General features: G+C 38.5%; 2 protein-coding genes across 8 annotated transcripts in view; both read left to right on the top strand.

Annotated features, from left to right (window-relative positions):
* Positions 1-19,146, top strand: part of LOC127509458 (cytochrome P450 2K1-like) — a 137,418-nt gene extending 118,272 nt beyond the window's left edge. Inside the window, exons 6-9 of one of the 5 annotated variants that reach the window (XM_051888210.1) lie at positions 13,876-14,017; positions 14,897-15,081; positions 17,173-17,314; positions 17,463-19,146. In XM_051888210.1, coding sequence (XP_051744170.1) covers positions 13,876-14,017; positions 14,897-15,081; positions 17,173-17,314; positions 17,463-17,662 — 669 coding nt within the window. In that variant the 3' untranslated portion in view covers positions 17,663-19,146. The remainder of the gene's footprint in view (positions 1-13,875; positions 14,018-14,896; positions 15,082-17,172; positions 17,315-17,462) is intronic. The other 4 variants (XM_051888208.1, XM_051888206.1, XM_051888207.1 and 1 more) reach the window with 4 other exon arrangements.
* A 32-nt stretch (positions 19,147-19,178) lies between these two features.
* Positions 19,179-24,707, top strand: part of LOC127509449 (uncharacterized) — a 103,855-nt gene continuing 98,326 nt past the window's right edge. For 2 of the 3 annotated variants that reach the window (XM_051888181.1, XM_051888176.1), the window contains exon 1: positions 19,179-20,737. In XM_051888181.1, coding sequence (XP_051744141.1) covers positions 20,689-20,737 — 49 coding nt within the window. In that variant the 5' untranslated portion in view covers positions 19,179-20,688. Of the gene's footprint in view, positions 20,738-20,830; positions 21,194-24,707 lie in introns of all 3 variants that reach the window. The other variant, XM_051888169.1, reaches the window with a different exon arrangement.

Below are 24,707 nucleotides of genomic sequence, written 5' to 3'. Positions count from 1 at the left end.
GCAGTGTAAAACAATTCTCTGACATCAGTGTCTCACACAGAACATTTCATTACTTTGCTCACTCCAGTAAAAGAGTGCGTACACATGGTTTAGATACGGCGAGTTTATTTTCTAAATCCTGATATATGTGTGGAAAATGGCCATTTTGTGCGTACGCACTGTTTAGGCCCCTGGTATTCGAATCTTAAATGAGAGCCGTTCGAAGAATGCTGATTTCCCTTTCGAGGGAACGAGACACTGCGTCCCGAAGGTGGCGCTATGGGAACGCCCTCAGCGTGAATGCGTCTGATGCACGTATGTCAACTAGTCCAATGGCGAAAGTGAATGTCACCGGTGGGTGACGTCATGACCAGGAAAGGATAAATACACATCTGGAAAGACCGGCTTCAGTTTTTGTGCCTCAGCAAAGCGATCTGTGTGTAAACTGTCTCTGTCTATTTATTGTTGTTTGTCCTCAAGCATTATATATTCAAGACAGGAGTTTATTGGCGAGCAAATAGCAACTTGAGTCGTGTGTGCTTCCCTGTCCTCGCTACTGTATGAGTGGGGATACACTCATGTGTTGTTTGTTTTAAAGCAGAGCATGCACGTCAGCTCTTGTATTGGGAACTGACAGTGTTCATTCATAAATTTCCCGATGTGATGCACTATTGAAACTTTTAGCTGTGTTCCTCTTAGCTTTTTTTTCCTCGAGGGAATAAAGTCTTAAGTAATAAATAATCTATGGCTTGGATCTCGCGTTCGCCGATCAACGCGTTGATTTCGGGTCTGCAAACTGCAATAAAGATTCTAGTGGCTCTAATCTCGCGTTTGCCATGGCAACGCGTAGATTACGGGTCTGCAAAACTGCAATAAAGAATCTGGCTTGGATCTCGCGTCTGCCGAGGCGACGCGGAGATTTCGAGTCTGCAAACAGCAATAAAGATTCTAGTGGCTCTGATCTCGTGTAGATTAGGGTGTGCAGAGGGCAGTTATAAATATTCAACCTATCATTCAGACCGTGTACTCTTGTCTGGTGGTTCATTGATGCATTTAATTTGAGGAATTAAATGGGATATTGCCTGGTTTTTAAAAGCTACATATCTACACTAATAACTCTTTATTTAACCTTTCACCAGACCTGGTTGATATGTGGCTGCATTTAATTTTGAGAGATTAAATGGAATTTGATGTGTGTGTGTGTATGTGTGTGTATGTATGTGTGTGTGTGTATATATATATATACATATATATATATATATATATATACTATATTTAGCAATTATTTCAGACAGTATTAACTTGTATGATAGATCTTTTGCTGCATTTAATTTTGAGGAATTAAATGGACAGTTGGCTGTAATTTAATCTTGAGAAATTAAAATAATACATATTTATCTGACTTTACATAGTTAGATTCATGTATTATAGTTCAGCCTTTCATGAAGATCAGGTTCGCACCCTCTGAGGAGGGTCGAAAGCAGTCAAATAGGTTGTTTCCTGCCAGTGTGTTTCAGGTCACCAAAGTGGCTGCTCTAAGTATACCAGAGACCAGCCTTGAGAGGCTGGTTCCCTTTGGATTTTCTGGCAAAGTTGGGGCTTCTGCCAAATTTATCTCAATGGGCAGGCTCTGGTAATGGAACAAAGAGTAAACTCTTTTGCGAAAAGAACTATAGAACGGGTTCCTCCTCCCAGCAGAGGGTTTTTTCGGCCGCTACTATTTTGTTCCAAAGAAGGATGGAGGGTTGCGTCCTATATTAGATCTTAATCATTTGAATCATTCAGTCAGGAGACTTAGGTTCAAAATTGACGCTAAACCAGATCCGAGGACTGGTTTGTCACAATAGTTCTAAAGGATGCATACTTCCATGTCTCCATCCTTCTACAGCATAGGAAGTTCCTCAGGTTTGCTTTCAGGGGCAAAGTATACCAATTTTAGGTTCTTCCATCCGGTCTAGCTCTATCACCCCACACGTTCATGAAATGCATAGATGCAGCTCTAGCCCTGCTCAGGCTGCAGGGCATACACATTCTGAACTAACTAGAGGACTGGCTAATATTAGCGCAGTCGGAACAGATGGTCAGTTTGACATCGAGATGTCGTTCTTGCTCATATAAAAAAAAAAATTGGGGTTGTGGCTGAACGCCAAGAAGGGTGTGCTTTCTCCATTACAGAGAACCATCTTCCTGGGCGTGGTATGGGATTCAGTGACACTGCGGGCCTTTCTTTCACCCACTCATATTGCTGCAATCTTTTCAGTCAAACAGGAGATATAACTAGGCCAGTCACTCACTGTAAAACAGTTTTCTAAAACTGTTGGGTTTGATTGCAGCTGCGTCCAACAGTGATACCTTTTGGCCTGCTGTACGTGAGAGCCTTGCAGTGGTGGCTCAGGACCAAGGGTTTTCCCTGAAGGGGAACCCACTTTGTTTGATCAAGATCACGCGGCGGTGTCTCCGCACCTTGGTTATATGGAAGAAAAGTTGGTTCCTGTCCCAGGGCCCTGTGTTAGGAGCTCAATGTCACTGAGTCACTTTCATGATAGACGCTTCTCTCACAGGCTGGGGAGCGGTAATGGAAGGCCGCTCAGCTCAAGGGCTGTGGAGGAGTCATCATCTTTCGTGGCACATGAATTGCCTGGAGATGATGGCGGTCTTCAATGTGTTGAAGTTCTTCCTCCCAGACCTGAGAGGTCATAGTGCTGTCTGGACAGACAATACATCGATGGTCTCTTATATAAATCGACGGGGGGTCTGCGTTCGCGCCCACTATGCAAACTGGCACACCAGATCCTCCTGTGGTCCTGGGGAAGATGCTCTCCTCGAGAACAATCTTATTCCAGGGACCTAGAATATAGGAGCAGACATCCTGTTGAGACAGGGGCTGAGGCCAGGGGAATGGAGACTTCACCCCGAAGTGGTGAAGCTCATATGGGAGATTTATGGCCACTTGGAAGTGGATCTTTCGCGTCTCAGGATACGACGCACTGTCCACTGTGGTTATCCCTCACACATCCAGCTCCTCTTGGACTGGGTGCCATGGTACAGACATGGCCGAGGCTACGTCTGTATGTTTTCCCCCCAATTGTTCTGCTCCCAGGAGTTCTGGATAAAATTCAACGGGAAGGGATAAGTTTACTACTAGTAGTGCCTTACTGACCAAGTCGGATATGGTTCTTGGACCTTGTGTCTCTCCTCGACGGCTCTCCCTCGGAGATTCCGATCAGGAGGGACCTCTTCTATCTCAGGCGAAGGGCTTGATTTTTCACCCCGCCCAGAAGTGTTGAACCTCGGGGTTTTGCCCCTGAGGGGGCCCAACTCATAGTATCCGGTCTCTCAACCAAGGTTGTGGAGACCATACTTTACTCTAGAACTCCAGCCACAAGGAAACTATAGGCCCTGAAGTGGAAACTTTCACTTCTTGGTGTGATGTGCGACAGCTAGATCCAGTTAAGCCTCAGCCTCAGAGTGCCACGAAGGAAACGATACCTCAAAGGGTATAGTACTAGAGTTCTTGCAAAATCGTTTTTCATCAGAGCTATCCTCGTCCACCCTAAAGGACTACATATCAGCTATTTCTGCATACCATGTCCCTGTGGATGGTACAATTGTGGGGAATAACCCTTTGAGGTATCGTTTCCTTCGTGGCACTCTGAGGCCTGCAACATGCACTAGGGTTCCTGCTTGGGATTTGGCCATTGTGTTGGAAGGCCATTGTGTTGTCCATTTGAGCCACTTGATTCTGTCTCAGAAAAAATTCTGACATTGAAAACTGTTTTCCTCCTTGCCATTTCTTCCCTAAAAAGTGTAGGAGACCTTCAGGCCCTATCTGTATCCCCTACGTGCCTTGAGTTTGCACCAGGGATGGTCAAAGTGTTCCTTTACCCTAACCGGGTTATATTCCTAATGTTCTGACTAATATTCATGGCCTATAGTGCTGCAAGCTTTCTGTTCTCAGATCCAGACCAGGAAAAGTTGAATCTTGTGTGTCCAGTGTGAGAACAGAGCTGCCCTGTGGAGAACTTCAGATCAACTATTTGTTTGTTTTGGACCACGCAATTAGGGGTCTCCCTGCGTCCATACAAATGGTTAGCAAGTGGATAGTTGAGACTATATCACTTGCTTATGAGGTCTCTGGTCAACAGTTTCCACTGTCTGTCAGAGCTCATTCTACTAGGAGTATGGGGGCCTCCAAGGCCTTGTTGTTGGGGGTTTTCCTCAAGGAGGTCTGTGATGCGGCGGGCTGATCCTCGCCACTCACGCTGTGAGATGATATATCTCGACCTGGACGCAGCTCCAGGCTCATCAGTGCTCTCGTCTTAGTGTGCCACAGTTTCACACGGACAGGCATTTTGGAATTATGGCGTTTTGGGATATCGTTCCCATAGTGCCCCCTTCGGGACGCAGTGTGAGTTCCCTCGAAAGGGAATGTCTCAGGTTATGACTATAACCATAGTTCCCTGAGAGAGGGAACGAGACACTGCGTCGCGTTGCCATACTCCCTGCATCCCTGTGATCGATTTGCTTCAGCAATTTAAGCTGAAGCTGGTCTTTCCGGATGTGTATTTATCCTTTTCTGGTCATGACGTCACCCGCCGGTGACATTCACTCTCGCCATTAGACTAGTTGACACACGTGCATCAGACGCATTCGCGCTGAGGGCATTCCCATAGCGCCCCCTTCGGGACGCAGTGTCTCGTTCCCTCTCTCAGGGAACTATGGTTATAGTCATAACCTGAGACGATTTCACAATAACAATAAACACAATAACAATAAACATAAACTAGCTTCTTCTGTATTTCCAGTTTGTAGTTTGGATCATTCATTGCAACATTTAACCTGATTCTCATGTTTAAGAATCTGCTTGACAAATTTATGCTGCGGCTCACTGACATGGTTTTAAATCAACTGTTATCTATGTGTTTTTTTTTTTTTTTTTTTTGTCTTCAGACATTTTAAAATGCACATGTAAATCTTTTTTTTTTTTTTTTTTTTTTTTCAGGGGGCATGCCCCTTAATCTTTTGCTGCATAATTAGTAAATCCTGACAGGTTTTTTTTTTTTTTTTTTAACACAAAAAGAGGGTTTGTGCTGGCTCAAGCTGTTAGTAAATCTGGCCCTTGGTGAATAAGTGCTTGCAAAAAAAATTATAGTTAGGAATTCCCTAAAATAATGAATGACTTTAATTGCTCATTCTTCATAATTATTCCTTTATAAGAAACAATGATATATATATATATATATATATATACACAGAATGTACAGAATGTCACATTTCATTATTGGCATTATTGGCTGTTTCACAAAACACAAAATGTTTTACCAACTAAGAAGTACAACACTTTTAGAGTTTCATCCCTCTGCATAATGTGAGCATATGTTTTGGGACGGTTTAACTTAAAGTAAATGTAAAAGTGTAAAAGCTTTTATTTAATTGTAAATCCCTTGCAAGCAGTCACTGGAGCAAGTCTGTGACCCATAGACATCACCAGACTCTTGTGACATTTATATATATATATATATATATATATATATATATATATATATATATATATATATATAAAATATATATAATGTCACATATTGCTAAAAGTAAAAGTATTGGGATGCCTGCCTTTATGTGCACATGAACTTTAATGACATCTCATTCTTAATCCGTAGGGTTTAACATGGAGTTGGCCCACCCTTTGCAGCTATAACAGCTTCAACTCTTCTGGGAAGGCTTTCCACAAGGTTTAGAAGTGAGTTTATGGGAATTGTTGACCATTCTTTTAGAAGCACATTTGTGAGGTCAGGCACTGATGTTGGACAAGAAGGCCTAACTCACAGTCTCCGCTCTAAGTCATCCCAAAGGTGTTCTATCGGGTTGAGGTCGGGACTCTGTGCAGGCCAGTCAAGTTCCTCCACACCAAACTCGCTCATCCATGTCTTTATGGACCTTGATTTGTGCCCTGGCGCTCAGTCATGTAGGAACAGGAAGGGACCATCCCCAAACTGTTCCCACAAAGTTGGGAGCATGACATTGTCCAAAATGTCTTGGTATGCTGAAGCATTAAGAGTTCCTTTCACTGGAACTAAGGGGCCCAACCCCTGAAAAACAACCCCACACCATAATCCCCCCTCCACCAAACTTTACACTTGGCTCAATGCAGTCAGGCAAGTACCGTTCTCCTGGCAACCACCAAACCCAGACTCATCCATCGGATTGCCAGACAGAGAAGCGTGATTTGTCACTTCAGAGAACATGTCTCCACTGCTCTAGAGTCCAGTGGCGGCAAGCTTTACACCACTGCATCCAATGCTTTGCATTGCACTTGGTGATGTAAGACTTGGGTGCAACTGCTCGGCCATGGAAACCCATTCCATGAAGCTCTCTACGCACTGTTCTTGAGCTAATCTGAAGGCCACATGAAGTTTGGAGGTCTGAGGCTATTGACTCTAAGGAAAGTTGGTGACTTCTGTGCACTGTGCACCTCAGCATGCGCTGACCCAGCTCTGTGATTGTACGTGGCCTACCACTTTGTAGCTGAGTTGCTGTTGTTCCCAATTGCTTCCACTTTGTTATGATACCACTAACAGTTGACCGTGGAAAATTTAAGTAGTGAGGAAATTTCACGAATGCACTTATTGCACAGGTGGCAACACGGTTCCATGCTTGAATTCAATGAGCTCCTGAGAGCGACCCATTCTTTCACAAATGTTTGTAGAAGCAGTCTGCATGCCTAGGTTCTTGATTTTATATACAGTGGGTACGGAAAGTATTCAGACCCCCTTAAATTTTTCACTCTTTGTTATATTGCAGCCATTTGCTAAAATCATTTAAGTTCATTTTTTTCCCTCATTAATGTACACACAGCACCCCATATTGACAGAAAAACACAGAATTGTTGACATTTTTGCAGATTTATTAAAAAAGAAAAAACTGAAATATCACATGGTCCTAAGTATTCAGACCCTTTGCTCAGTATTTAGTAGAAGCACCCTTTTGATCTAATACAGCCATGAGTCTTTTTGGGAAAGATGCCAACAAGTTTTTCACACCTGGATTTGAGAATCCTCTGCCATTTCTCCTTGCAGATCCTCTCCAGTTCTGTCAGGTTGGATGGTAAACGTTGGTGGACAGCCATTTTTAGGTCTCTCCAGAGATGCTCAATTGGGTTTAAGTCAGGGCTCTGGCTGGGCCATTCAAAAACAGTCACGGAGTTGTTGTGAAGCCACTCCTTCGTTATTTTAGCTGTGTGCTTAGGGTCATTGTCTTGTTGGAAGGTAAACCTTCGGCCCAGTCTGAGGTCCTGAGCACTCTGGAGAAGGTTTTCGTCCAGGATATCCCTGTACTTGGCCGCATTCATCTTTCCCTCGATTGCAACCAGTCGTCCTGTCCCTGCAGCTGAAAAACACCCCCACAGCATGATGCTGCCACCACCATGCTTCACTGTTGGGACTGTATTGGACAGGTGATGAGCAGTGCCTGGTTTTCTCCACACATACCGCTTAGAATTAAGGCCAAAAAGTTCTATCTTGGTCTCATCAGACCAGAGAATCTTATTTCTCACCATCTTGGAGTCCTCCATGCGGGCTTTCATGTGTCTTGCACTGAGGAGAGGCTTCCGTCGGGCCACTCTGCCATAAAGCCCGGACTGGTGGAGGGCTGCAGTGATGGTTGACTTTCTACAACTTTCTCCCATCTCCCGACTGCATCTCTGGAGCTCAGCCACAGTGATCTTTGGGTTCTTCTTTACCTCTCTCACCATGGCTCTTCTCCCCCGATAGCTCAGTTTGGCTGGACAGCCAACTCTAGGAAGGGTTCTGGTCGTCCCAAACGTCTTCCATTTAAGGATTATGGAGGCCACTGTGCTCTTAGGAACCTTAAGTGCAGCAGAAATTTTTTTGTAACCTTGGCCAGATCTGTGCTTTGTCACAATTCTGTCTCTTAGCTCTTCAGGCAGTTCCTTTGACCTCATGATTCTCATTTGCTCTGACATGCACTGTGAGCTGTAAGGTCTTATATAGACAGGTGTGTGGCTTTCCTAATCAAGTCCAATCAGTATAATCAAACACAGCTGGACTCAAATGAAGGTGTAGAACCATCTCAAGGATGATCAGAAGAAATGGACAGCACCTGAGTTAAATATATGAGTGTCACAGCAAAGGGTCTGAATACTTAGGACCATGTGATATTTCAGTTTTTCTTTTTTAATAAATCTGGAAAAATGTCAACAATTCTGTGTTTTTCTGTCAATATGGGGTGCTGTGTGTACATTAATGAGGAAAAAAAATGAACTTACATGATTTTAGCAAATGGCTGCAAAATAACAAAGAGTGAAAAATTTAAGGGGGTCTGAATACTTTCCGTACCCACTGTAAATTGAAGTGGAAGTGACTGGAACACCTGAATTCAATGATTTGGAGGGGTGTCCCAATACTTTTGGCAATATAGTGTGTGTGTGTGTGTGTGTGTGTATATATATATATATATCCCGAATTTGAAATAAAATAATTTTGAATAAAATGAAGAAAACTAAAAGACTTTCAAATCACATGAGCCAATATTTTATTCACAATAGAACACAAATAACATAAATGTTTAAACTGAGAAATTTTACACTTATCTACAAAATGAGCTCATTTCAAATTTGATGCCTGCTACAGGTCTCAAAGTTGGCACGAAGGAAACAAATGGCTGAAAAAGCAAGAAATTTTGAAAAGACTCAGCTAGGAGAAGCAACTAATTAAGTTAATTGATATCAGGTCTGTAACATGATTAGTTGTGGGTTGTCTTAGGGATGTCTTAGAGAGGGATGTCTTAGAGAGGGATGTCTTAGAGAGGCAGAGTCTCTCAGAAGTAAAGATGGGCAGAGGCCCTCCAATCTGTAAAAGAGTTTGTAAAAAAGATTGTGGAATACTTTAAAAACAATGTTCGTCAACGTCAAATCTTATCATATACAGTGCATAACATCAAAAGATTCAGAGAAACTGGAGAAATATCTGTGCGTAAGGGACAAGGCCGAAGACCTTTATTGGATGCCCATGGTCTTCAGGCTCTCAGCTGACACTGCATCACTCATCGGTATGTTTGTGTCAATGACATTACTAAATGGGCCCAAGAACCCTTCCAGAAACCACTGTCGGTAAACACAATCCGCCATGCCATCTGCAGATGCCAACTAAAGCTCTATCATGCAAAAAGGAAGCCATATGTGAACATGGTCCAGAAGCGCCATCATGTCCTGTGGGCCAAGGCTCATTTAAAATGGACTGTTTCAAAGTGGAAAAGTGTTCTATGGTCAGACGAGTCCAAATTTGACATTCTTGTTGGAAATCATGGACACCATGTCCTCCCAGGCTAAAGAGGTAGGAGTCCTTCCAGCGTGTTATCAACGTTCAGTTCAAAGGCCAGCATCTCTGATGGTATGGGGGTGCATAAGTGCATATGGTATGGGCAGCTTGCATGTTTTGGAAGGCATGAATGCTGAAAGATATAAAGGTTTTAGAGCAACATATGCAAAAACTCATAACCTCGATGCCCAGATGTCTTCAAACTGTTTTGAGAAGAAGAGGAGATGCTACACCATGGTAAACATGCCCCCGTCCCAACTATTTTGTTCTACCTGTAGCAGGCATCAAATCTGAAATTACCTTATTTTGTGCATAAAATTGTAAAATTTCTCAATTTAAACATCTATGTTCTATTGTGAATAAAATATTGGCTCATGTGATTTGAAAGTCTTTTAGTTTTCATTTTATTCAAATTTAAAAAACGTCCCAACATTTCCGGAATTCGGATTGTATATAAAATGGATTCAGTGCAGTTGTAAATGTTATAATTGATGTTTGTGTTTCACAGGTTTCTCTCTTTTGCACATAACTGTGTTGGTTTTCTGTTTTGTTGCTGGATCTGGAGCTGTACTTCTGCTCTGCTGTCTGATCTACTGCAGATCAAAATACACAGGTGTGTTTGAAAGATTTTATTTCTTGTGATGAACTCTGTAAATGTCACTGTAAGTTTTTTGCTCATTTAACTGTGTCTCCAGAAGCACAATTTGGAATCTTCAGCTTTCTCTGATCTTTTTTCCAAACATCTGTATGTCCATCACCTTTTTCTTATAGGGTCTGAGGGTGAGTTTAGTAGTTTATGTATGTATAAATATATGACTACTAATGCATAATATTAAGAATGTGGCAGATTTTATTAGTCTTGTAATGTTGTACAGAATTGCCTTGTCCCTGACTAATGCTAACTATGTTGGTGTGTATATTCTCTTGATGGGACTTTTATTTATGTATTTTTTTTTTTTATCAATATTGTTTAATACCCATCAATAAATATTCTGTTCCAGGATTTCTGCATGAGACCATAACTTGCTGTGCTCTGTATATTCTGAGGCCTGTTATGTTGATTTGGGCTTTGCCTTATTTAAAGTATCTTCAAGGTATGTTAGGATTTTAAAAAAAATTATTATTATTTTTCTTGAGGAGCTCAGTAATTGCAAATTGATGACAACATATTAAGACTTAGCATGACAATATTGTTAGTGATTTATTAATTCTATTTCAGTTAAATATTGTCATGAATATGGCTCCCACGGTTCATCCTCCGGACCGCCGGAGGGAGCCATCACCGGAATACTGATTCTCCACCATTCGGACTCCATTTCCCATAGGCCCTCATTCCTGGGACTGATTGCACACACACCTGCACTGCATCACGCGCACACTATTTAAGACACGCATACACACCACATCTTCGTGAAGTCTTGATTTGCTACGGTGATCATTTCTGAGCGTTATTCTGTAGACTGATATCTCGTTGTTACCTGGACTGTTTATCTCTTGTGAACCCCTACCGCCTGCCCTGAACCTTGCCTGTACCCTGGACTGTGTTTGTTTGCCGCCTGTCTCGATCCTTGCCTGTGACCTGACTCTGATTCTCTGCTGCCAGCCTCGATCCTTGCCTGTCCCTGTTTACGGTACTGCTCTGCCCTTGTCTGTACTACTGATGTTTAATAAAGCTGCAAATGGATCCACACTCTGTTGACCCATCATTACAAATATATTAAATTGTCAAATACTGAAGCATGACATTATTTTTGGCATGTATAGAATGTGTCAAGAAATTTGTAGTGCTTGGTGAAAAAAATACACTTTGTCCTTCACAACCTAACACTGCATAAATGTAGAGTAAGCAATCTGTATCCGGATATGTAATAATAATATAAAATGACTTAATTTGATGTTTTCAACTCTTTCTATCTACTTCAGAATTATGTTCAGGCCTACAGCCCAAATCAATGCCTTGTAGTTAAATAATGCTGATAAGGTACACAATGGCATTTTTACCTTTAGGGTAAGATGGTGTGTTAATGTTCACCCTTAGTGTCAACCGTTACATAAACCTAATGTAAATATGTACAGTAAGTTAACCTTAAAACCTTAAGGCTATTTACAGGCATTGTTCGTGATTATTTCATATTATAGTGCATTAACTAATGTTAACTACTTGCGCTGTTAACATGAATATATGCATTAATATATGCGTGAGTTAACAAACATTAACGAATGCTCAACAGAGGTGTTGTTCATGGTTAGTTAGTGTTAACTAATGCATTAACTAATACAACCTTATTGTAAAGTGTTACCTTATTTTTTTTCTTAAGGAGCTTAGTAATTGCAAATTGATGGCAACATATTAAGACTTAGCATGACAATATTGTTAGTGATTAATTAAATCTATTGCAGTTAAATATATTGTCAAATACTGACGCATGATATTATTTTAAACCACAAACTTTTTAGATTATTTTTTTTTAATTGTATTCTTGGCATGTATAGAATGTGTCAAGAAATTTGTAGTGCTTGGTGAAAAAAAATACACTTTGTCCTTCACAACTTAACACTGCATAAATGTAGAGTAAGCAATCTGTATCCGGATATGTAATAATAATATAAAATGACTTAATTTTATGTTTTGAACTCTTTCTGTCTACAGACAACATTAAAACATGGATCAGGTCTTTCAAAATAACAAGTGAATTTGCGGTTCTTACAGTCATTGTTTATTCAGGTGGGTAAATCCTAATGTTACACATCAGAGGTCATGCTCATTATTCTGACATTAAAAGTTTTTTTTTGTTTTTTTTAATGAAATATTACCTGTTTGCCAACTTCAATAGACCTGGCAATATTCAGCTGTTAAATCTTACAACAACCACTCTTTCTAAAATCTGGTCGTCCAAACCTGAATACTCAAAATGATTAAAAGACAAGCAGCACTCAAAGTCTTACAACTGTTGTATCCCAGGATTACTTTTTTGCCATTTACAACAATTGTGATTTCTCTGAACATCTATTTCAGTGATATATTTGTCAGGTAGTAGAAACATTTTCTGTATCCTGCTTTAATAGTACAGTAGAAACTATGGGTGTCATAATTTCAAATATGTTTGAATGTTTGAAATATTGTTCATTACAAATAAGATTGCACCTTTTTATAGTTTATACTTTACTGCATTTACTGTTGCCTTTTCTAAAATATCATGATGAGGTGACCTTCACTTTTCTTGGAACAGATTCAGTTATTATGGCCTTATTTAATTAAGGCAACTGTTTGACAAAAACTCTTCAGTTCGGTTACTGTGATTTTGCCAAGTAAGACATGTTCCTGGAACAACATTCCAATCAACCAATCAGATTTGAGGGACAAGTTTACAGTTTATGTCAAGTTTAGGCTTGCAACCAGGGTTAGGTGCTTCTACATCAATGTTATTCACCTATCTTTCCCCTCTGATTTTAGGGATAAGTTATGGGTAGGATTAGGTTTAGGGGTAGGAATAGGGTTAAGACTAAATCTAAATTTTCAGACTGTAATGTTGTTTCAGGATCAAATTTGTGCCACAGTAGACTGTCGGCTCAGACCAGATGGGATAGTCTCCATTTTCCTTATGCATCTACGAGCTTTGGGTGCCCAACACCCTGTCACCGTTTTGTGGTTTGTCCCTCCTCGGACCACTGCTGGTAAATTTTCACCACTGCTGACTGGAAGCAACACACAAAAGCATTGCTGTTTTAGACAAACTCTGACCCAGTCACCTTGCCATAACAATTTGCCTTTGTCAAAGTGGCTCAGATCTTTATTCCTGTCCATTTCTCCTGCATCCAACATGTTGATTACGAGAACTGATTGTTTGCTTACCATCTAATCTGCCCAGACCTGAATATGTGACCTTGTTAGGAGATGATCAACAATATTTGCTTCACCTGTGACTTGTCATAATGTTTTGGCTCATTAGTGTAAATTTTTCTTTGTATTGGATCATTTAGTCTCACTCTAAAGCATAAAGTATACTTGTTTTTTTTTTTTTTTTTTTTTTTTATGTGTATGCTAGCGTACGCGCAGTCAAATGTACAGCCTTGCAAAGTATACTTCACTTGACTCATACGCGTACACAGGCATTCGACGCATGCGCATTGCAAAAAATTGCAATACCTCTATGAGTTACAACCAATATACACATCTTTGTATTCTTTCATGCTAGACAAATGAGAGTACTAACCTCTTCGCACAATCTCTCATCTGTGTAGGCCTCCATTGTTGCTGTAACTTGCACGCATTTCGGACTCTTCTGTTTATGCAGTTTTTCTTTGAATACTTTGTGAATCGACGCCTCCATGGCACGGTTGCCACCTTGTGGATAAAGTAACTACTGCAACAACAACAACAAAAATTAAATGCGCATGTGCGACCGGTTACAAAAATTCAGCGGTGCGCGTTCAGTATGCGCGTACTATTTCTGATGATGAAATTCGCGTCACGCGCACTGTACGCTGACACTCGCGTACACATAAAAAGTGAATTAGACTTTGGCCTTAAGACTTCAGAATGTTTTTGTGCTTCATGCAGGAATCTGGAGAAAAAGATTCACATTTCCACGATCAGAATCTGCTCATTATGGTGTCAAACCTGTTTGCTGCTGGTACTGACACGACCGGCACGACACTGCGCTGGGGTCTGATGCTCATGGCCAAATATCCTCATATACAAGGTCAGACTTCCAAATTGAGGGAGAAAAATATGCTGTTCACATTAACACTTAAATAAGGTGTGCATTTTTAAAATGGTAAGTTGGGAAATTTTCCTTAGTTCAGTGGTCACTTGTTTTGATTTAATACATTTTTGTATGTTTTTTTTTTTGTTAAATAATAATAATAATTATATAAATTATTATAATAAATCATTTCAGCCAAAACTGTCCCATACTGGTTTTAATACAATTCACCAAAAAATAACATTGCAAATACCAAACAGATCAAAACAGTGTAACAAAATGATGGCTTTATCAAAAAACATATGATAATTAAAACTGTATTAAACAAATATTTAACATTTTCTAATTGTGTTTAATATTTTCATTTTCACAAATTTATTTATTTTTTTAATTTCGCAAATGTTATTTTATGTTTGTGCGTTTGGAAATGTGTCTTTACTGTCCCTAATTAGACATATTATTTTGAACCTTAGGCTTAATTTGAACAAAGTGTGTGCTTTCTGCAAATGTACTGCAAGTGTTTAGTTTATTATTTATTCACATATGGGTGTACTTTTACCAACGTGGTAAAAACAATCCCGCACTCTGTTCTCGGCCTGTTATATACATACAAACAATATTACTTCTTAAACATAAATAGTATGTGATTACTTTGAAACCGATGACTGTGTCTCTGACAACTGATGGTGCTGAGGTCTTGTTCAGGCATAGTTCTTAGTGGCTAAAGTAGCCAAGTAATCAGTATAGCTTGCAGCCCCCTCTGCTGGTGAAAACAATTTCTACACAGTACACAAAAGTCACTGCATACATCACAATGAGAGACCTCTCTAAAATTAAAGCATTTTATGTACTTTATATGTGTCTCATTGGTCATAGATCGAGTTCATAAGGAGATTGACCAGGTGCTTGCTGGCCGTGAACCGGTTACAGAGGACAGGAAAAACTTACCGTATACAGATGCTGTGATCCATGAAATCCAGAGACTGGCTAATATTGTACCCATGAATCTTCCTCATATGACCAGCTGTGATGTTCACTTCAACGGATACTTCATCAAGAAGGTTAGTCCTGCTTATGTGATGTATTATTTGGTTGTTCTTTTAAAAGTTGTTTTATTTAAAGAATTCTAAATTATTTGTAAAGGCCAATTCACACCGCACCGACAAACGCCAACAAACACCGACAAACGCCAACAAACAAGATGGCCGTTGGATTTAGAAATCTATGAGGGAAAACTGTCATGTTCACACTGCCCCAACAAACACCGACAAACGAGTCACAGAGAGTCAAGTCTGACTGAGAAACTTCCAAAACTTGTGTGTACGTGAGGCGCGCAGGCGCGATCAAACAGCTGTTTTTGCAGGGGACTTGCCTCATCGTCATGGCAACGGTTCGTGGCCAGGTCAGATTACATCAGAGTTTGTTGGAAAACTGTTCACACTGCTCAGACATCCCACAACCCAACAAACGCCGATTAAACATGTTCAGTCGGGTGAAAACAGATTCCGACCAACGCCAACAGGGGTATCACACCTATCCAACAAACTCCAACAGACGAGTTTGTTGGCGTTTGTCGGTGCGGTGTGAATTGGCCTTAAGGTGCAATCTTCTCAAGTTTGTGCTGCCATTTGGCTCCTTCTAGCATAGTTTGCCAAACGTCTACTTTCATCTAGGGGAGAGCAGGGACGAAAGTACCATTTTTCACAAAAATTTAATTTTAAAAGATAATGTTTTAGACAGCGATATATTTTTGCTGTGGTCAATAACTCACAAGTGTGATTTATCAATACCAGGTGGAATTTTGTACAAATGTTGAACGGCTTCAGTATAATTTCACTTTGAACATAAATTGCACATTGTTACTTTTGACCCCGTCAGGTGGGTCAAAAGTAACACAACAATACAAGCTAGATTTTTTTTTTTTGTGTGTTAGTCTTGTTTTTATTAAATATACCTGACTATGACCTTGTTAATCTGTAACTGCAAACATATTTTGTCCTTTATCTTTGAAAAAAAATATTTAAATTACATTTTTATTTTAAATTGAGAATTTCAGTTTCATCAAATGTTTCAAAAGTAACCCGACAGTACAGACTTGAATTGTTTAGAATATTTTTTGGGGGCAATGTCAATTTATTTTACAAAACATTTTTTCAACAGTATGAACAATATGAAAATTAAATTAAATTAGCATAATATAAATTGTCAACATAATGTAACAGTAGTCAAGTTTCCAATCCAGCTGTTTTTATGCATAAATTCAAAATATGCATAAAAACATCTGAATGGAAACACTGAAAATTCATAGGTGGATGTGGAAAAGCTAAGGTATGGCTAAAAACTAAATGTGTATATGGTAAATGTAAACAGATTGAAATAAATGGTGACATACAGAAGTCAGCAACAGATATGTCCAGAAACGTCCTCTCATGAACATCTGGCTGAATCAGACCTCTGTCTGTCTTTCTTTCTGACCCTCACTTTTGGCATATTCTGCTAGTATAATATGACATAAACATGTTTTAATAAATGCTGCCATGCAGAGAAAGCCACCACATTAGCAATGGGACAAAAGAAGCACTTGTTGTCACTGCAGCGGAACAAAAGTAACAAGTAACGACAGAAACTCCTGATATTTAAACCTGATTTACTTTCATACTGAAAAACTCTGACAAAGCAAACTTCAGGATGTGTTACAGCACTAAATAACCTGTAGATTGATCATTATTGTGACACATGAAATGAGAAACACAACTTGTAAGTAGAAAAAAAAGTACCGCTTCAGCAATTTATTTACCGTACTCGAAAACTGCTTTCCGGACCTAACCGGGGGAAGCAATGACGAAATCACATGATATTTGGCAGCTCAGTCAAGGGTTGCGTGCTGAACGTGCTGTTATAACTTGGAATGCAAATGTGGCTCTGAGAAAATCGCTTTGTTACTTTCGTCCCGCGTTACTTTCGTCCCGGTTCTCCCCTACTTTATTTTTGTCAAGTATACTTCCCACCTAGCACAAAACGTCTTAATTTTAAAAAGTAAATAAATTAATTATTTTATAGTCTATAACCCAGTGGGCTTTGTACAAACAATACATTTTTGTGAAAATAACATTAAAATTCCTTAATCGTGTTTTTGCGCTTTTTAAATCCAGGGTACGTGTGTTCTGCCGCTGTTGACGTCTGTGTTGAGGGATGAGAACGAGTGGGAGACGCCTAACACTTTCAACCCTCAACACTTTCTAGACGAGAAGGGTCAGCTGATCAAACGAGACGCCTTCATGCCCTTCTCTGCAGGTGTCATGTTTTGACATTGACTTGTCTTTTAGTCTGAACTTGAGCCGAATGGTTGGATTGTGCTTTAATATTTTTAAATGACATATTTGTTCTGATAAAGTGTTCTTCTAAAGTAGCCATTCTGAACATTATCTCTTTTTTTTCTCAGGCCGCAGGGTTTGTCTCGGAGAGAGTTTAGCCAGGATGGAGCTCTTCCTGTTCTTCACTTCCCTCCTTCAGCATTTCTGCTTCACTCCTCCTCCTGGAGTGTCTGAAGATGATTTGGATCTCACACCAGTCGTGGGTCTGATCTTGAACCCTTCACCCCACAAACTGTGTGCAATCAGTAGACAACAGAAAGACAACTAAACTGATTCCGCTGCTCGTGAGGCGTGTGTTATTTGTTATTTGTTAACTCCAGCGGCCTCGTTCAGCTCTCACAACACTTGGTCCTGCTCTGCTTCATACTACAGTAACATTAATAATTTAACTTAAAGAAGCTTAATAGCACATTTGTCAGATTAGAGGTGCCATATATTATTTTTTTATTTTTGAGCTAGTAGGGACCCATTATCATGCCAGATAGATGAGTCAATATGCTTCTAAATGACACTTTTACTTAAAAGGTGAATGAAAATTAATAATTTCTTACCAAATCGTGGATTTAAAGATTTAAAATCCTGTACTAAATGCTTACTGAGAAACAAAATATATTACACTTTCAAAACCTTTAAAATTTATTTCTTTCAGCAGCAAATAAAATCAGTGCTGACAAGTCAGGGAATATACATATACAACATCACAATATACTCCCCTTTTATACACATACAAAATAATGCAACAAGCTTGAAATATGTACATTTTTGAAGAAGACAAGGGTCCTGTTTTTTTTTACATACATTCTTTACTTTATTTGGAAAATCTAGTGTTTTTAACATTAGATTAATGAGTGAAATTGCATGAAAATTGCTAATACAACCACTTGAAAACTGAGATAAAAAAAAAAAAAAAAAAAGGTACAAGACAGGCCAACAATGTGATGGCTCTCCAAACTGTAATGTGAGATTGGGTCCATAACTTCAAAATGGTAGGCTACAGTAACCAACAATGCAAGGGCTCTTTCATTTCAATGCAATTTAATTCACATTCACTCGTATAACACTTTTCACTATACATATTTCAATGCAGCTTTACAGAAAATGCATGTTTCTATGTGACAAAAACATAATCGTCTTTTATGAGGTGATATCAGAAACTACAGTTGTAAAATAGTGTGCATGTAAAGAAAGGATAACATGATCATTTTGTATAATCATCCATGTTTGATGTTCTGGAGTCCTTCATCTGAAGTCTTCATAAGAGGCTGGATCCAAGCTGGAGCTGGTCTCTAGTTACCTTATGATATTGAAATCTGTAATATTTGCTTGAATTATTTTTTTATTCAATAGATTCATTAATGCATTCAAAGGAAGACATGTGCAATAAGAATGATGTAATTGTTTTTTATATACACAGCAAAACATCCAGTGTTAAATGAACACTTCCAGTGTCACCCTATATAATCTGGTGTGGATTATATAAACACTGTCATTATATTTTATGTGCCTTTATATTTTTGCAGTCTATTTTCGCTGATATATCAGTGTTATTTGCATTTCAAAATAGTTTATTTTCTTTTAATTCCGAAAATAGACACAAAAAGCAACACGATCCCTTAAAAAAGCATGAAAAAGAGAAAAAACGCACGGTCATGGTCACTAAATGCATGAGCTAAAAACGTGGAAGCGTCGCGTCTTTTAAGGTGGACCGGATAGCGTCAATAAAGCTGCGAATAAGAAGCTGAATTCAGCCTCGCCCTAATTTATGATTTCTCTAGGCTAGGGAAGTAGCCTACCACCCTACAGGCTACAGCAAAATAAAGAACATAAACAACAAGAGGAGCTTGCTGTGTCTGTTAAACACGCAATCATTTATTGCCATTTCTGCCTTTTTGTATGTAATAGGAAAGTTGTTGTTATTCAAGTATCAACAGAAACCACTATAGAGCCAACAGAAAGTGATATTTCAACGGTATTTTCTGCACTTGTCCTTCAAGGTTCAACTGGATTAACCCTCTATGGTACGCAATATGATATCAATGAGGAAAAAACTTATGTGTTGTTTTTCCTGCTTTAAATTGGACACTTTAACAATATCAGTAAACATTTTCATATTTTTTTAATTTATTTAATTTTTATAAGTTTGTTGCCTCGAGGCAACATTGTACCACAATGGAAAAATGTAAATATTTGGCATTTTCATGTAGAAAAAAGAAATATATTTATTGAAAACATCAATTTCTTTAACTAGACACTTGAACAACCAAATTTATCTAGTTTTTAATGTATTAAAAGTTTCATATTTAATAAAAAGTAATATTTTATATCCAGTGGTTGCCCTCAGGCAACATTGTACCATAGTGGAACACAAGTATTACCAAACCATCATATTATTATGTTATTATATCAAGTTATCATATCCATCTTCATCCTCATCTCCATCTTCTCTCTCACCCTCACTCTCTCCCTGACAGACTGTCACTATGATTTCATCTTCCTCATCACAGTATGACCCCTCATTATCACCCTTATCAACTGCTAGTGCTATGTGTGTTTTATACCTTTTTGAAGTGCTATAGAATATGTGCAGATCATAATATATGCAGATATAGTATGTGAATTACTATTCTTATAAGTGCATTACAAAATCATGTGAAAATGCCAACATATTTAGATAATTCTAACTCTTTTCCTTACAAATATAATACATTTCTATTCAAACCTATTGTGCCTGTATGGCCTTATGTGATTCCATTATGGTACAATGTTGCCTTGAGGCAACACACAGTTTTTTGTTATTTTCTCTAAAACATTTGAAGATATATGTGAAGTTCTTAAAAAAACTTCTTTACTTGCCAGTGAAGGTGACTCATATTTTTTGTGGGTGATTAAACAGATACAAACAAGTGAAAAAAGCACTTTTCATTGGAGAAAATATGGAGTCATGTGACATGTGCACATGTGCTGAAACAGGACACAAAATGGACCCCTGTTGGTCATGTTTTGATCTTTTTTGCACTTTTATTGATTAGTATTTGAGTTATTCTGTCCTGAGATACGTTTGATCAATCAATTGGTGTCTTATTTTATTAAAAACAAACTAAAATAGACCATGTTGCCTGGAGGCAACACCGTACCATAGAGGGTTTTAAAACACGTCCTGACGCGCCTATAATTTAAGAAATCGAAAGTAATAGTGTTTATTCAGACGTGACCTTGTATGAAAGACTGTCGAGTAAAACTCTAATTTTAATGATAAGATTATGATTTTATTTTAGCTCTTTCTTTGTACAAAATATGGACATTAAGTTTATTGTTATATCGATGCTTCTGATGATCGCTGATGGTACGTATTATCACTTTACGTTGATACTCGAAAATATCCTTCGAGTTTTTCTTTCTCATTTTTTAAGCAACCAGTTTCTTTATTTCTTGACAGGATTCACTGTGCGCAGTCCTTCTGGTCCTCTGGTTGTTCCTCTGGGATCTTCAGTGGTTTTGCCCTGTTATGTTGATGAACCTTTACTAACGGAGGGTCTGGAGGTGGAATGGAGAAGAACAGACTCAGAGACTCCAGTTCATCTGTTTCTGGATGGTGAGAGTCGACCAGAGGCCCAGCAGCAGGATTATCATGATAGAGTTCATTTCTTTACTGAGGAGATTCAACATGGAAACTTCTCCCTCAGTCTGGACAAACTGAGAGCTGAAGATGAGGAAAAATACACATGTAAAGTTTACAGCGGCCAGGATTCTGGTGAGACTGAGGTTCAAATAGCAGCACAAACTGTGGTTCAAACTGTTGGTGAGTGAGAGACACTTGAGTTCTAGTGAAAAATTCAATCAAAATGACATTTTATGTATTTTAAACTTATGTTTAAACCATTCTTATTCTTTCAGAGCGTTTGCTAGTATCAGGATCTAATCGGTCCATATCTGCATCTGTGGGTGAGGACGTCACTCTGAACTGCTCTGTAGACTCTCACATCACACCTGAACACATTGAAGAGGTTAAATGGATAAGAACAGATGAAGATATTCTGGTTCTGCTTTATGAAAACAATAAGACTTTATCAGATTCATCAGATAAACAATACAGAGACAGAGTTGAGTTCTTCACTGATGAAATCCCCAAAGGAAACTTCTCTCTCAGACTGAAGAGTGTCAGAACTGAGGATAAAGGAGTTTACATGTGTCAAGTGTTTGCTGGAGAACTTTCAGCCAATGCAACTGTAGTTCTGGAAAGACTGGGTGAGTCGACAAAAACAGCTAAATTAATAATGCAGTCTCTATTTACACTAGTTCAAATAGCCAACCCTCTTGCAAAGGCTATTTCACTTGGTGTAAACAATATAGTATTTTAGCTATTTAGCTACAATTGGTGCGAAACCTACCTAGGCTACCCTTTTTGTACATTGGGTGCCAGATTTACAGGGTTATTTTATTCGCTTTGGTACTATTTTCACAAGTGAGGTGTACATTTTCAAAACTCTCAGTACAAAAATCCAAACTGATCACACTTGTAACACAGCTAGTCATTGTTTCAAAACTTGATCTCATGCTTTCATTCTAGTTATACATATTTTCATTCTACATAATCACTGTTTCAAACACAAGATAATTGTAATATGTAATGAGAACATTTGGTTTAATCACAGAAACACAACAGTATGTTCTTTTTTTCGGTTTAGTACTTTTAACAGTCAGTTAATTCAATAGTAAATAATGCAAGATACATATTTCAAATCACCCTTGATGCTGAAATAATCATAAAATCTGTAATGTTTTGAATAGTATTCAGCATGTTATCAAAAGGTGTATGAAACAGCCATGATGTTTTGTGCTAGAACAGTTTGCTGCCAATGTTCTCACTGTGCCATATGACTGAATCTATACTGTAGTTGAACTTTATAAAAGTGAGTTACAATAATGTGGCAGTCTCTACCATGGTAAACTGTTTACAGTATCACATGGCACACATAATGTAATGTAACATTATCACGCACACACACACACACACACACACACACACACACACTAGGTGTTGTAGGCTCCATATATGGTTATTTTGGGCAGGAGATGAGGTAGGGATGCATGTGCACACAATTTTCCACTGATTAGGATTTTTAAAGGGAATTTTGCACAGGTTCTGGCGTACAGTTTTACAAACCTGAAAACGTTTTAGCTATACAGTACTTTTTAGAGAAGAATTATTCTAATTCATTCCTATTGGCAATTTTTTAATTGTTTTAAACAAGAGTAATTTATGCAGTTTTGCCTATAAAATAAATACCTATTGTAGAATGTTTGGATATTATTCCTGGAAACTGAAGATATTTGGCAGTGTAACAATTCTCTGACATCAGTGCCTCACTCAAAACATTTCATTACTTCGCTCACACCAGTTCACCGGGGCGTAGCTACACACGGTCTAGATTGTGCAGACGGTGCGCACATATTCTATGGCAAGTTTATTTTCTATAAATCCCGATATATGCATGCGTGGAAAATTGCGTACCCGTATTTCAATGGCTATTTTGTGTGTACACAACGTTTATACATCGGGCCCCTGGTACTCGAAGGGTGACGCAAGCTGTTAGGAATTCTTTAAAATAATGATCACAGATTCTCCATAATTAAGAAACAATGACTATTTGTAACACATTGATTCAGTGGTGATGTTTGTGTTTCACAGGTTTCTCTCTTTTGCACATAACTGTGTTGGTTTTCTGTTTTGTTGCTGGATCTGGAGCTGTACTTCTGCTCTGCTGTCTGATCTACTGCAGATCAAAAAACACAGGTGTGTTTGGAAGGAAAATCTTATAATTTCTTGTGATTAACTGTTTATGTGTCACTGTAAGTTTTTTTCTCATTTAACTGTGATTATTCTGCATCTTCTCTTCAGTCTCCAGAAGCACAATCTGGAATCTTCAGCTTTCTCTGGTCTTTTTTCCAAACATCTGTATGTCCATCGCCTTCTTCTTCTGGGGTCTCACTGAAGGTGAGTTTAGTAGTTTATATGAGACTGCACTGTGGCAGATTTTATTAGTTTTGTTGTAATGTTGTACAGAATTACCAGTCTTATACCAGACTAACTGTTGGTGTATTTATTCTCTTATGATGGGACTTTTATTTATTTATTTCATCAATATCATTTAACACCCATCAGTGAATATTCTGTTCCAGGATTTCTGAATGAGACCATCACTTGCTGTGCTCTGTATATTCTGAGGACTGTTATGTTGATTTGGGCTTTGCCTTATTTAAAGTATCTTCAAGGTATGTCAGGATTTAATGTTTTTTTATTATTATTATTTTTCCTAAGGGTATCAGTAGATACAAATTGATCACAACAAAAATACTTTGTCCTACCACAACCTAACACTGAAAAAATGCATACAAGCAATGGAAAAAGATGTATAATATAATACAATGGCAGTGCATTAGTCTTTTATAAAATATTAAATTGATGTTTTCAATTCTTTCTGTCCACAGACAACATTAAAACATGGATCAGGTTTTTCAAAATAACAAGAGAATTTTTTGTTTTTACAATCATGGTTTATTCAGGTGGGTAAATCCTAATGTTACACATCAGAGGTCATGCTCATTATTCTGACATTAAAAGTGCTTTATGAAATATTACCTTCAATAGATTTGGCCAGAATTCAGCGTTAAATCTTACACCTCTCTCTCTCTAAAATCTCGTCGTCCAAATCTGAAGTCAGCAACCCTGAATACTCAAAATGATTAAAAGACAGGCAGTGTCTCAAAGTCTTACAACTGTCTTGTAGCCCAGGTGTACATTTGTTCTTTTGCCATTTACGAAGACAAGTGAGATTTCTCTGAACATCTGTTTCAGTGATATATCTGTCATTTTCTGTATCCTGCTTTAATAGTACAACAGAAACTATGGGTGTCATAATTTTAAATATGGAATGTTTCAGATATTCTAAATTATGAAATAATAAGATTACACTCTTTTATAGTTTATATTTTACTACATTTACTGTTGAATTATCTTTTCTAAAATATCATGATGTACATGAGGTGACCTTCACTTTTCTTGGTACAGATTCAGTTATTATGGCCTTATTTAATTCAGGCAACTGTTTGACAAACACTCTTCAGTTCACCACATCTTTAGATATGTTCTGTTCTTTCTCAGGACATCATCTATCTTGTGTGACATTTATTTATTTTTTTATCTATTCCTCTAGTTCTTTTTACATATGGCTGGAGAAACAGTGCACATGACACAAACAATGATCGTCGTGTACGTTTTGGAATATTCTTTGTAATTGTTGTGCTGTCGTGTC

Source organism: Ctenopharyngodon idella, chromosome 3 (genome assembly GCF_019924925.1).
Source record: "Ctenopharyngodon idella isolate HZGC_01 chromosome 3, HZGC01, whole genome shotgun sequence".
In the NCBI taxonomy this organism is placed as follows: Eukaryota; Metazoa; Chordata; class Actinopteri; order Cypriniformes; family Xenocyprididae; genus Ctenopharyngodon; species Ctenopharyngodon idella.
This window is presented reverse-complemented; position numbering and strand designations above follow the sequence as displayed.